The sequence below is a fragment of the Eublepharis macularius genome, chromosome 2 (genome assembly GCF_028583425.1).
Source record: "Eublepharis macularius isolate TG4126 chromosome 2, MPM_Emac_v1.0, whole genome shotgun sequence".
Lineage (NCBI taxonomy): Eukaryota > Metazoa > Chordata > Lepidosauria > Squamata > Eublepharidae > Eublepharis > Eublepharis macularius.
The window spans coordinates 62,558,401-62,573,601 of record NC_072791.1 but is presented as its reverse complement, the minus strand read 5'-3'; the positions used below and the strand labels follow the sequence as shown (position 1 = coordinate 62,573,601).

Here is a 15,201-nt window from a genome sequence, read left to right as displayed (position 1 = left end):
AAAGGTTCCAAAGGAAGGATCATCATAATTTCACTAGGCAATAACAGTTTTTGTAGAAAACACTGCTTAATCCAACACTGCTATACATGGTTGATAAAAACTGCAGTCTACTTTGTCTAGCATGTTGTTACTATTTAATCCTTGAGAACGCCTCAAGATTACATAGATTTCCAATAACACCTAGCGACAAAACCTACCACAATGATTTTCACACCCAGTGTACTTCACTATGCATGTATTTTATTTAAAATTTATAAGCCCCAAGATGGGTAACTAGAAGGGGATACCAGAATTCCAGGTAGAACTTCAAAGAAATCAATGGCAAAGTCAGCAGATTTCCCCACAGTCAACAGAAAGAACCGTCTATAAAGTGAATACAAATATATACTCTGGCATCTACAGCTGGGGGCCTGGAACTTCCAAAATACTTTCCCTAAGGAAGCTCTTATGCTATGGTTATATTCCCATAGCCTGCAAAAAGTTTTAGCAACATGCAATTTACTCCTCCAATTCTCCAGGTAGAATGTCTACAGGAGTTCTGTGAAGATGGTGGTTGTATACAATAATGTCTGTCACTGGTAATAATGAGCAATGTGGTTCTCTTTCAACCATGCTATTTTGTGAGTATTTTTTAAAATTAAAATGCAGAAGAAGTGAACAGATATCATATGCTAAACCTGATCATGTATGTTCTGTTTCACACTAAAAGTTTTATGAGAGACTTTTCAAACCTCAGAGTCATTCTAAATACATATCAAGCCTGTTCAAGCTGTCTGTGAAATAATCCTAATTCCCAGCAACCTATCTGATATTGCCTGTAGCCCAATACAATGTTACAACAATCAATAAAATGTTAGTACTAAAACTTTAAAGAACCAAAAGGGAAATTCTTAGACAGATATATTCAACACAAGATAATATATTCCATACTGCCCTTAAATGAGTGTGAAACTTATCCAAAAAATATCACCCTTCTTCTAGAACATTTTTACTAAGTACAAACTGTATTTTAGTGACTGTATTTCGGAGATCCACAACATCAATGTCTCTCTCTTTCTAAGGAAGCTCTTACATTAAAGCAATTTTTAAAAATTATTTCAACTATTTTATTGCTCTTTTCTTGGAAAATTAAAAGCAATAAAAAAGAGAGAATTGCTTCTGTAAAGAAACTGCATAATAACAGAGAGTATAATGGACCAAAGACTATGATTAACAGAACATTATAAAACCTAACTACAAACTATGAAGGAATTGTCAGAAATATTTAATGTGATGTGTATATTTTAGTAAAGTACAAGGAGGAATAAATATGTTTTAAATAAATATGTCTGATTTTTGTACAATAATTTCGTAAGTCACAATACTCAATTCCACAAATCTCATTTACAATAGAAAATAGACAGGTACAACAAGTCAATGCTAACTAGCAAAAAAACCTCAGTGCAGAGGGTCCAAGAGTCATTTGAAGGAGACCCAGTCCATTTGTAACTATGATGGAAATCCAGCTGTAGTCCTGTTTCCACAGAGCTTTTTTAAGGGTAGTCAAGACAATGGATTATCTCATGTTCAGATTAATCCCTTCCTTCTAAGTCATGACAAAGAGGCATGACAAAGAGGCCGGATTCCCATCGTAGTCACAGATGGACTAGGGCCGTTTTTACATGACCATGCACCCGGAAGATCGCACAAAACTCACGGCATAAAAGCATCTTCCTAGCACAATTTCCCGGTATGATCCTGTTTAACAGCGCTTTTTCTGACGTTATCGGGCCATTAAAGGGGATTGTGCTGGGAGATTGTGCTAGGAAGACGCTTCATGCCATGAGTCTGCGCAATCTCCTGTGGTGCGTGTGAAAAAAGCCTAGGTCTCCTTCAAGTGACTCTTAGACACTTTGAATTATTTCTTACATAGCAGGGCTTTGCTAATGGTTTTTGAAATTTATGAATGGACTCACTGGCATTAGCGCTTTAAATGAAGTAAAAACTCCCTGCTATGGTTGGGATATTTATAGAGGCTTGAGGTTTTTTTTCTATTTAGCATTGACTTGAGTTCAAAAATGTATTCAATTTTGTTTAACAAATGGCTATTATTCATGATGATTGTACATCAATAAAGTAAAATTAATCATGTATAATTGCTTTGGAATAAGTAAAGTGGGATTTTCTGGAAAACCGATGATACCTGGTAGAATGTTCCCAGCTCCTTTCCATTAACTGTGAATGATAACATTCCAGTAGCCAATTCGACAAGGCATCCAATTTCTAAATCAACATTACTGCGACCTGATCTCTGTGAAGTAACGGACGTTTCTCCTCCCCAGACCAGGTAGCAATTGCTACGTTTTACACTAAAAAGAATCAATAAGAAACAATCAGCAGAAGCAGAGATTAAACACAGTGAAAACACATACGTCTGAAAATGTATTTTATTTTTATTTTAATTTTTTGACTGCCTTATCTTATGAATTAGTAGGGGGAAAAACCACAATAAAATGCTCCACTAAAAAATCAAACTAAATAAAATTGTATGCTAAAAACTCATTCCCATATCATAATTTAGTCAGTTATGTCCAGTCAGGTTAGGTGTTTGTAAACATTCCAGCTGAAGGGAATTCCATAGATGTTAGGGCAGCCATTGAGAATACCTCTGTCTATGAAATAATTCCCAAAATATGGAGAAGTATGAAGAGATGCAGGGGTGAAATGAGTATCAAAAGAATGCATTACTCAATCCATTTAGATTTTGGATTTTAGAAGTTAAAATCCACACTCCAAATTGTGTCCAGAAGATGGATCACTGTGGACAAACTGAAACTTAATGTAGTATGTTCCCTGTGATCTTCTTCTGCCAGTAGGAGTCCTGCCTTCAGATTGCAATACTCTAAAATTACAGATGTTTACCTCATCAGCTAGGCAGGCAAAAATCAGATCCACAATTGCAACCCAAGAACCCAAATGTAACAATGTAAAAGTACCACAGCACTAAAACTGGAAATTTCTTGGGCAACTGGGGAGTGGGGGAGGGGTTCACAATGAAAAATGATGGTGTGAGAAAGAGTAAAGCACCCCTCCTTTCTCCACTCCAAATCTACCTCTCCTTCTAAACTGGATTTCCCTAGAGAAAGGGTTTTAATATACCACATTGCGCATAAGGCATAGCCTGGTACTAAGAGGCTGCAGGGTACAGGTCCGGGGTAGATTAGCCCTTTAATATACTGGGGAAATTGCTAGGGAGCTGCTTCCCATAGAGAGCTGCTGTCAGTGCCTCAGAGGCTGCTTGGCTTGGCTTTATGGTTGTTTCAAAATCTCCATTTGCCCCCTGCACAGGTCATATGAGAAACAAAGAGATAACAGTCATCAGCATACTGGTAACAAAGAACTCCAATCCTTTAGGTGGTCTAAACCCAGCAGGAAGGGAATGGAGGGAGAAAGAAATCTTGCAAGAGCCTACAAGGGAGGTCCCATAGCATGACTCATTGGGAAAGTTTTTGGCAACTTCATTTGTAATAAATTACTTTTATTTCAATCAGTATCCAATTGCAACTATCAACTGGCAAGGTTCATTTGAACTATTCTATAAGTTTAATATAACCAGGAAAAAATGTTCCTGATTTTTCTGTCACTGAACAGTTTACATTATGTTACTCCTGGATATATTTATTACAACAAAACTATATATATATATATTTGGAATTAGTTATGTATTTAGACTCAACAGAAATTTGTCTTCTAGAGCAAGGTGGACATGAAATTCATTGCACATAATTTAGTAAGAATGTTGTTGAGAAAGAACAAATTCATCTTGGATAACATAAAGACACCATAAACAGGGCTATACAATGTTAAGTCTTTTCCAAACACAGGATCCATTGGATATTTCCCATAGTTCACAGGATTTCCCTCCAAGGAACATGACTTCCCTGCCTCCCCCTGTAGTATGCAATGCAGGGAACTCCCTGGGAACAACATGGAGGGGACTCAGTCTGCTGCAGGAAGGGGGAATTGATTAAAAGTGTCCCATCTTGGGCATGCAGAAATTGCAGAGAGCATCCAAGCTACAGATAAATTTAATTTAAATATAGTTTATTCAACAGGTAATTTCTAAGTGCCAGACCTTTCATGAACTCTGCCTCTTTCATCTCCCAAAGTAACTGTAACTGTGCAGTTCTTATTTAAGTCAAAATGTTCACTGTAAAAGTGGTAGTCAGGAGTTACCCAACCAATCCACACTGAAGATAGGTCTTGACCAGCAAAGATGCGCGCTGAGTAATAGTACTGAAATGAGCAAAATACAATGAGCATATCAGAAATAACAAATTGAAATAATTAACATTTTAAAAATATTCTTAAATAGAAATGAACACAGCACTTTTTTTCAAAGAAAATTTCATTCAATGCCATAAATAAAGAAAAACAGAGAAATAATTCATCACAAGCACTAAAAGCCGATTCTTGCTTTTATCACTGCAGAGAGATATCACTGTCAAAGCTAATATTTCCACAGCCCAGAATCAGGGCTGTATTAACCTCTTTGGCACTTCAATTTTGCACCCCACTAAAGTTGACAGCCTGACCCTGGTATGGTAGGTACTAGACCACAGTATATAGCCCTATATCCACGCTCCCGCCTTTTATTACCTGAATAGTGGAATAGAGATATGGACAAAAAAGGAATGCTAGGGCACAGAGAGCAAAGTGCCTTTAACCATTGAAGCCCTAGGGTGCAGGTAACAGTGCCTCAGCAAAAAAAAATTGATGAGTCATCCCTGCGGTGCACCTAGGCTTCAGCCTAGTCAGCCTTATGAATAATACGGCCCTACGCAGAATATGAGCTTCAGCAGTTCAAAATGCTTACCCTTCATTACAAAGATGAGCCTTTCAGCCCTGACTTGTTTTCCATCTTGACTCTGCAATCTAAATGAAAGCAGTATTTCTTTCAACCTCCCCATCCCTACCTATTTTGTGACAGACAGAATAGTAGTGGCAGCTGACCAGCCAATGGAATAACGGGTAAGTAGCTCACTGGTTGATTCTCCTTGCCCCTCCCCCTCCTCCCATATTGCCTCACTGTATTTTAAAAGAGTCAAGGAAAGTAGCCAATGGAACCATTTGCCTGCTTGCTACTTCACCACCTGGCCAGCTAGCCATCTGGTCACTGCAGAGCAGCAGAAGCTGCAAGATAAGAGGAGTTGGGTGCGATTGGCATACTATGACAGAGGTAGTTCAAATTTAGTGGAGTATTCATGAGGAACATTCAGGAATTACAAGCCATTGGAGAACTCAGCAGGATTTTTTGTAGAAGAGCTATCCAATGCCACTTTTAATTTTCTGATGCAAGCTGGGGTGGGACTGGGGTACTCAACACCAGATGTTAACAATGAAATATAAGTTTACATCACATTTTAGGTACATGTTATTCAATTTTCACCATCTTCTACTTCAGTTGTGCTATCTTTGAGGAGCCAGGAGATTGCAGCCTTCCTGATTATTTAATAGCCAGGCATTTCCACCCTAATGCCCTGAACAGACTAATCTATGGAGCCAGGAGAATAAGGCCTGTCTCAGTGTTAAACAGGTAATCATGCTGCCTGAGGTTGCTAAAGAATGTCATGCTTAATCACTTAATTACAGGTTTTTGCTTGTTTCAGATTTTGACAATGCCAGTCCTATCACATCGCTTATCAGATGTATCATCCTGTTGATTGCATTGATTGACACTGTGTATTCCACCTTGAGTTTCAGAGAGAAAGGCTGTGTCAGACAGGCAAGCCAGCTTGCCTGCCATACCTGCCTGTCATAACTGTGAATGTCTATCTACTGAGGGGGATGGGCAGTAGTGTAGTTGCTTTCTTGCTTCACTGTGTCTTTTCTAGGCTTTGTTGCCGTTTGAGCTGAGCGGTGTTATCAGTACAGCTGGGCCTGAGCATCTGGGAACTGACTGACCTTGAGAAACAGCTCTGCATCTCTGCCAGGATTCTCGCGCTTTGTGGCTTCGTGCTAGCTTCAACTGACTGTCATTTTAACTGGGGGGAGGAGACTGAGGGTATAACTTTTCTGGGAGGACTTTGCTTTGGCATTCCAGGCAATTACTATGTACAGTGTACTTCTAGGGAGCAAATCTCTAATAAAGACCTTTAACTCATACACCTGTGTCTGATGACGTGGAGAGTCTGAAAGAACCCCCTAGCCAGGCCTGGCAGGCAGACTATAAATAATGTAAATAAAAATATGAATAAAAATAAAGAACAGTAATATTAACTGACATTATTGAAGTAATTGACATTTTTATTTGTCTTTTTTGTAAATTCCTTTGAAAATTTGTTGTTCTTACATTCCAAATAAAGGAACAGGCTTGTAGCTTAGGGGTGCTGCTGGAACTTTGCCACTCCAGGCTGCTCCCAGAACCTGTTTATCCAGCAGGAGGCTATCAGCTGGTTACTAGCTGTGACCTTTCCTAGGCAAAAAAGATCTTGCCACTGTGGTACATGCCCTGGTTACATCTATTTTAACTGCTAAAATTCTAATGGGACTGCCCTTGAAGAATTTGAAGCTACAATTGTTACAGAATGGTGTGGTCAGGATGTTGAACCTTTGGTGGTGGGGGTGACCAGGTACTTTTGTGGGATTGTTAGAGCATCATGGTGATGCTGTGATATCATTTTTGTCTCTGCAAGTGATGTCACAGCATCACTCCTGGATGCTTAAGAAGGTTACCAGCTAATAATAACAACAACAACAACAACAACAACAACAACAGTTACATACAAGCCTTCAGGACAATTTCCACTCAGAGCAGTTTACAAAATGTGTTATTATTATCCTCAGAACAATCACCCTGTGAGGTTGGTGGGGCTGAGAGAGCTCCAAGAAGCTGTGTTTGAACCAAGGTCACCCAGCTGGCTTCAAGTAGCGGAGTGAGGAATCAAACCTGTTCTCCAGATTAGAGTTCTGCCGTACTTAACCACTACACCAAACTGGCTCTCTTTAGCTGGCAAGTTGTTATCCTATGTACAAACTATATCGTTCCAGCCTTGTTCCACATATACTGTCTTCCAGTTTGCTTCTGGACTGCTTTCAAGCTGCTGGTGTTGACCTTTAAACCTTGTGCTGCTTGGAGTGAGATTTCATACGAACTCACCCAACCACTATGGTTCTCTTGAGGGCCCTGCTTAAAGTGCCCCCACTGTCTGAGGCTAGGTGGGTGGTAACCGAAGACAGCCCTTCACAATCATGACAACAAAATTATAGATTATAGGGAGATCTGTCTCTCCCTCTCTATCACTGTTTTCCACAAGCAGGTGAAGATTTTTCTTATTCTTTTGGCATTCCTCACTGACCCTACTTCTCATATATGTGTTTTAATTGTTTTAGTTTATAATGTACGTAGGTATTTCTGTTTATAATGTATGTATGTATTTTAAAGTTGTTTTAATGTTTTGACTATCACCTTGGGACCTATGTTGGGTGCAAAGGTGGCACAATTTAAAAAAAAATAGAACTATAAAATATTAAATAAATGAGTGCTAGGTAAGGGCTGAGAGTGGAGCCAAGGAAGAATTCAATATTCCTTCCCCCTGCTAATTCTACACCAAATTCCTTGTTCCTGAAGCTGCTTAAAAACAAACAAAAATCACATAACGTGTCCAGTTTCTGTTACACTATTTACACGTATTGTTAAACCTCTAAGTATGTACTGATTTGACCTACTGGGATATCAGAAGACATACTGCACCCCTTTCCAATGTGTGTATAACTATTAACTAGCCATGTATGTAAAAACAAAGCTACATACTTACTGTTGTTGGATGACCAGGAATCTCTTGGTTCTGTTTTCTGCAAATAAAATAAAGATAACTTGCAAATCTAAAACAAGTGATGTTAAAATAAACTTGAAAAACAGTTTTTGGATAATGGTTTTTATTAATTGAGTATTAATGACAGGACATTTTGGAGGTCATTAATTTATAGAGGCGCTATACGCTGGAAGTTACTTGATGGCACATAAACACACATTATTACGCACACTTTTATTTATAGGGTGAGAAATTAAAGTTGTTTTGGATAGTGTTATGAAAGGAAAGGAGAAATATATAAAAGTGGCCTGCTTCAAAATGATTCTTGGTATCTTGACTTTACTATTTAAAGTAGATATAATCTAAAGAAGCTGATTTCCAGCAGCATATAAATTCAAAAAGCAAGACTTTGTAAAGTTTCTGATATTTAGCATCACTAAACATTTTAATCTTCCAGTACATTCAGTTTTAGCTAAAGTCCCTCACATTCAGTATCCTGAAGATCAAAGTTGTTTGCCATAGATAATATTCCTCTCAGCACCAGCTCCCCAGTTGTATTGTGGGGATAATAATAACATTCACTTGTTCACCACTCCGGGTGAGGCACCAATCTGTCTAGAAGAGCTGTATATAAATGCAGTTATTATTATTATTTTTAAATCAAGAATTTTAGTCCCCAAAGGGCTTTGAAGATATGCAAATTTAAATCTAAACCACTGCATCTGATAATAAGATTACAATAACTGCTGCCTGTAAATTAAGTATGTTGCCTATCAGTATATCTAATTCACAACATTAACATCTGTGGATACTAAAATCCAGAGAGTAGAGCCAGGAACAAACAAGACAAATATTTCAAAAACTTAAGAAAAGCCCCATGTCTGCAATAAAACCTGAAATCTTAAAAAAAAACATTGGGGGAGGGAGTAACTCCCCCAATTATAGATGCAGCACCTATACCTTTAAGAAATGAATGCCCTCATTGGCCATTGCTAGGCAATCACAACAGTCCTGCTAGCCTTCAAGGCTTGGTTTTTGTCCATAAAATGCATAGAGGAAGGGTCCTTTCCAGGACTGTTTCAGTCTCTGCAGGAGGACTCTTTGGGGCCTGGCCCAGCAACCACTAGGCAACTACATACCACATGACTTGCATGACTCATCCAGGACTGGCTGCTTGGTACTGTTCAACAGTAGTAGTTAGAGTTTCAGATTAGGATTTGGAAGACTCAGGTTTGAATTTACACTCTGCCATGGAAACTTGCTGGTTGACCTTAAGCCAGTCACACTTTTCAGCCTACCCTACCAACCAGGGTTGTTATGAAGATAAAATGGAAGCGAAGGAATTATATAAACTGCTTTGGGTCCCCATAGAGGATAAAGTTGGGGTATAAATGAAGTAAATGCATTATATAACTGAAGATGAGGAGCAGATAAAAGGGTGGTTTGATTGGCTGGTGCATGAGAAGAAAAACAGGAAGAATGAAAAGATAAGTATATGGGAGCGGCCAGAAGGAAGGAAAGAAGAAATAGTTTGGGAATGTGGGGAGGGTGATACAGTGGAAAGAAAGATGCCCATGTCTTTGTGGGTTTCCCACTGCACAACTGAGCCCATTGGCCAGCACTGCACAACTTAGCCATAGTTTCCCAGAGAGAGACTTCCAGGAGTAGAGAAGGAGAGAAAGCTGAAAACAGGGAAGCAAATAAAGTTAGATTGGCAGATGGAAAGGACAGAAGGACACTGGAAAAGGGGAGAATCTTTCAGGGAAGAGAAAGGAAATAGTAGGGGAAGAGAAATGAGATGCCCCCATCAGTCCTTTGGGTACTTTGTGGGTACTTCATTTTTATTATATAAGCATTCTATAAGTAAAAAACAGAGCAGTTAGATGTAAATGTGGAATAAGATTAAACTTAAATCTAACCTTTTTTGGAAACCATCAATAAGTTCTATACCAGTACAGTAGTTAAAAGATGAATGGAATTCAATAGGCATACTCAAGCGACAATATATCATTTCTGCATTACTATTCTGTGTTCCAAACGTCTTATGGGTTACTTTTAAACGTGGTGGGCTATCAATATTTCCATCAATTCTTGTCACCTAAAAATGAAAGTTGACCAAAATTTGCTTAGAAAATAGAGAAACATGAGCAAATCCACTTGTTCTTGACAGTATGGAAACTAGTTGCCATGTTAGCCACAAAGAAAAGTAAAATCCAAATGAAATAGATCTGTGAGATTCAAGTTTTAGGCTAACAACAGGTTTTAGGATAACAATGTACTTTTGCAAGCCAGCTGCTTGAGGGATGTATTATTAACAAGTATTAAGATCTATTAGGTGTAAAAGTGTTCATGTTTGAACAACCTAATGCCCTAGTACCCCCAAATATGACCCAAGGCAATAAAGACAGACATCAATTATGTGGCTTCAACTGGTTTCTTTATTAGCCTTCAACTTTAAACTGCCGATCTCTACACTTATACCATAAGCTGATTATTTTGAGGGCAGGCTACACAAGGCATCCTTCTTGGCTGCCCACCTGGCAAGTCCACCTTGGCTCCAAACTTGGCTGGCAGCTTTTGCTTGCCTTGTTTATCATAGCCTGCACAGCTTCGTGCGTCGAGAGGTGCCCAGTTTCATCTGCCTCTCCTGATGGGATGCAAGGCACCTATCAGATTGAGGAGATGCCATTCAGCACCCGGGGTGCTCCTTCGCAACACCACCCAACCACCCAGCATGCAATGGCATAGTCTGGACAAGCACCTCCCCATCACTGAGATGCCTACCTATCTTGAGCAACCCACCCTATTCCTGTGAATTAATCATGGACCAACCAGCTTTTAACCAGGCCTATTTAAACTCCTACCACCACATATATTATGGAGCAGGTGAAAAACAGGCCCCCTCTCTTGCCAAAAGCCCACCCCCCAAATGCCTGATCAGCCCCAATTGTCAAGCAGCTAGTCCCATGATGTATTCAGGGAGGGAGGGCGGGTCGATCTCCATGACAAATGGAGGCTGAGGGATAGGGCAACCAGCCACATCCCCTGCTGCCCCTTCCAGATTGGCTGAGCCAAGTTTTGTTATAATTGCAAGTTTTTGAGATACACATCTTAATAATCTCTGCTTGAAAAAGCAGTCTGTGCATTAAAAAAGTTTCTCATATTATTACACAATTAACCTTTTTAAAAGGTACAGTTTAATCATTTGAATGCTCTGTGTGCAATTAAAATCTTGCAACAACCGCTATAGAATATCACTAACTTTTGTGTGACATATCAATCACTTAAAAAAACAAAGACAAAAAGGGGTCCCATGGGACAGGATAACTAAAGAGTTTAACAACTGTTTCACTTCTATCTTCTGTTCTGTTGATACTAAATAAACCTCAAACTGCAGTAGTAACTGAGATTCATTAATAAACCTGTAATGATTCCAAGTAAATGTGTGCATGTATCTTTAAATGCTTGATGAGATAGGTGAAGAGTGGGGGTGAAGGAGATGGATGAGTGAGTGATATGATTGGTTGATGACTGAGAGGGTGGGTGGAGTGAATGCAGTTTGAGACTGAGAGTAGAGAGAAAAGGGGCAGTCAGAAGAAAGCAGGCTAGCTGTGTGCTGCCTACTTGTTATGACCTGTACTTTCTTTGGGGTAGATTTTTCTTTTAATCTTCCCCTTACACCGTCTGGGTAGTTTGCTGCCACCAGGAATATATTATTCCAAAATATTTTATTCAAATTTCCCCTTTGGTAACGTGTTTAAGCGTCAGGCTCCTTCGTGGTTCTATGTGGCCCTGAGGATATGAATGGGATATAGCAATGACAGCTACACTGGGATATAACAAAACAAAATAAATGTTTATTTTTCCAGAAGCATATTGGTTTCATAAACGTAGTTCTTGGTTCTTAAAATTACTTCATTTACTCTCATTCACACAGCTGGCCTCCCTTTCCCTGACTGAGTGTCCTTTCACAAACATGCTCAGTTCAGGTTCCACACAGGTTATATTTCTCTCATAAACACTTCAACATATTCAGGCAGCACACAGCTAGCCTGCTTTCTTCTGACTGCCCCTTTTCTCTCTACTCTCAGTCTCAAACTGCATTCACTCCACCCACCCTCTCAGTCATCAACCAATCATATCACTCACTCATCCATCTCCTTCACCCCCACTCTTCACCTATCTCATCAAGCATTTAAAGATACATGCACACATTTGTCCCCAAAGAGGAGTAATCCACAACAGAAGTGTTATAGTGAAGCTATTAGTGTTAATGACCATAGAAACAGTGGGTTGGATCCTATAACCCTCTTATGCTAAGAATTCTTTCAAGAAAGAAAGACTTCTTCCAGTAGAGACTTTTTCTGATGAAGAAAGACTTCCTCTGATGAAGAAAAGTCTGTCTCTCTTCAAGGAAATCTTTCTATGTTGGATGAAGACTAGATGAAAGAGAATCATAAGATTCAACAGTGGGAATCATAAGATCCAAATTGATCACTGGCATTTTGTATAATAAGCCACCATAGATTTAATGGCTTCTGTGGTATAACTCTTAATGACCAAAGCACTATGCAACATTAGGGTGTCTTCTCAGTATGTAGTATTACCTCAATATGCGGGTGGTTTTTTGGCACGTTGACAAATGTTGGCAAGCGTTTGCTAAACCACATAGCAACATCTCTGTTCATGTTGACAGCAAAAGGTTCAAAGCCTTCTTGAAGGCCACACATTGTATAATATTTGAAGGTGCTGGCATCCCTTCCAAAATTCATTCGACCAATCTGAGACAGACCCAATGAGCATATAGGGACAAAACCTAAACAAATGAGAAATTAATATCAAATCATGAAAAATATTATATAGAGTACCTCAAAAGTGAACATGGTAACCTAGATACTTCAAGCAAGTGATTTAAAAAAAAAATTCTGACTGGAATTTAGCATGAACATCGGTGATTTCTTCATAAAAGGCACATCACCAGGGTGCACTATGTTCTTACAAAACTCTACCTTCATTCCTATATCTTCATTCTGAAAAATCAGTGCCCTGTTCTTTATCTAAAACATTTTATTGATCTTACCACTAGACATGGACATGAATCGAAATATGAAGCAAATTTTGTCATGAAATGGGCCGTTTCGTACTTTGCAAAACCATGTTTTGTGGAACTACAGTTATCACGAAATTATCACAAAATTCACGACTTTTTGGCCTGTTTCATTAGCTTCATGAACCATTCATAATTGCAGACAGACTGGCGTCGATCCATTGATTCCCTAGGCAACAATAGGCCCAGACCTTTTGTTGCCATTGGATATCTCAATCATAGCCCACTTACCCTTGATTGGCAGCTCTCCTAGCCATCTGGAGAGCTTCCATTCTGCCCTTTACAGCCAGGAGCTGGGGGTCAATCCCCTAGGCAATCAAGGAGGTGGGCCTTCTGTAGCCATGGGCACACCAATCTCACCCCTCCAAACCCAGTTAGGCAGGTCTGTCAGCCAACCACAGACCTCCTGTTCTGATCTATGTCAGCGTTTTGCTGGGACTGGAGTGGGAGAGTATGTGGAAGGATTTGGGATTGTGCTTTTGGCTGCTGCTGCTTTAAAGAGACTGTAAGAAGCTTCTTATTTCCAGCTCTTGGCCTTGCTGGGGGGAAGGTCTTTGGGTGAGGGTGCCTTTCTTTCTCCACCCCATCCCACCCCCCCCCCTCACTCTGTCTTCCTGACCCAGCTCCACTACGGCTAGTCCTTCGTCCTCCTCTGATCCAGCACTCTGGCAGCACTTCCTTTCCCACTCTTCCTGATCAATGTATTGCAAACTGGGAAGATGGGTGGAGGAGAGCCTGCTGAAGTCTCCCTGTGAGTTTGCCATCTCTTGGTATGAAGGAGGCCATTGAAATGCCACAGGTTCTGACGAATCATGAAACTAATGAATCATTTCGGCAAAGGTAGCAATTTCATTACGTTTCGTGATTCGCGATTCAAGGATTGTGATGAAACACAAAACTCTCGTTTCGGGGTTTTTCTGTTTTGTACCCATGTCTACTTACCACACTAGAATGAAATTGGGTACTATATAAAGATGAGTCTGCATTAAAAAAGCTGTTTCTTAAATAGTCTGGATCTTTCCATAATAAAGTCCAAAAATATGAAAATTAAAGATATTAATAAACATGTTGTTTGAAAGTTGGTACATTCTTGTTTAGGAATCTCAGGTTGCCTTACTAGGGTTCTTTTCCCACTGGGACTTTAAAGCATTTCAGTATCTGTTCTGCTTCCCATTTTTGCAGGAGTTTCACATTTGCAAGGTAGTCATGGGATGCAGTACTGATGTTTGTTAGCTGTATCCTTGATTTTTCCCACTGTGGACATACAGCTATGTTGTTTTGAAGCTGAAATCAAGTTACATCTGGCCCAATTAATGTCAGTGTGAACTCTATACTCCCCTTCTGCTTCTCTTCTCCCCCCCTCTCCTTTTCTCCTGGAGCTGATTGGTCTGTGCAGGATTAACCACTCCCACCCAACGCTCTCTGAACTCCTTTTCTGCCATTTTTATCAGTAAAGTGAGGTAAGGGTCATAAGGCTGCTTCTACAGTGGCTTCCTTCCTCTTGGAAATGCAAGAACTCTCTTATTATTTTTTCAAAGCTAGGAATGATTCCTCACTTTGCTACTTATTCCCTGCTGGCTTTAAAAGCCAAGAAAGGGTTAAATGCCTGCTTTTCCCTCACTCCCAGGCACGTTTCTGGCTTTGCCAAAGAGAAAAAAAAACCTGGAGCTTTTTGCACAGCACTTTGGAACCAAAGAGGCAGGGAAGTTGCCAGGAGAGGATGAAGCAGCAGCATTTTCACCCTTTCCTGGCTTGGCTTTAAAAAAATGAGAGTGGAACAAGCGCTAAAAGTTTCCCCCCAGAACTGTACCACTAACTGCCTCTCCAAGTGGGCAGGGGACAGTCCAATCAGCAAATATGGGGGGATGGGTTCCAACATTGCAATGTTACTACACCTGCTCAAAGTATTTTTTAAAAAAGTGTGACGTGAATTGCAAAGCTTCGGAAGCCCAAAACTGCACCGAGGCTTCAAAGCCTGTCTAAAATGAAAAACAAGACGCCAAATTGAAACTGCCTCAGACAATGTGGAACGTGGGGGTGTTCTGCCAAAGCCATTGTAATCACGGTGAATGCTCATAAATGGCAGTTTAAACTATAAGTGTGAAAAGGGTCTAGCAACACACAGCTTCCTGTTTATGAAAAGACACATATGTAAATAATGGTCTTAGACTGGAGTAACTCTGTTTAGGATTGCACTGTTAGTGTGATTCAGACAAAGCTTAGTCAGCTTTAATCAAAGCAATGCATTGTGAAGAAAGCAATAAAACATTTGCTGTGTTGCTATATCAGCTTATATCAAGA

General features: G+C 39.8%; 1 protein-coding gene across 1 annotated transcript in view; it reads right to left on the bottom strand.

Annotated features, from left to right (window-relative positions):
• Window positions 1-15,201, bottom strand: part of RYR3 (ryanodine receptor 3) — a 479,585-nt gene that overhangs the window by 300,979 nt on the left and 163,405 nt on the right. The window contains exons 29-33 of the mRNA XM_054969918.1: window positions 12,401-12,609; window positions 9,713-9,891; window positions 7,797-7,833; window positions 4,115-4,275; window positions 2,183-2,348 (exon numbers count right to left, since the gene is read on the bottom strand). Of these exons, the coding sequence (XP_054825893.1) occupies window positions 2,183-2,348; window positions 4,115-4,275; window positions 7,797-7,833; window positions 9,713-9,891; window positions 12,401-12,609 (752 nt within the window). The remainder of the gene's footprint in view (window positions 1-2,182; window positions 2,349-4,114; window positions 4,276-7,796; window positions 7,834-9,712; window positions 9,892-12,400; window positions 12,610-15,201) is intronic.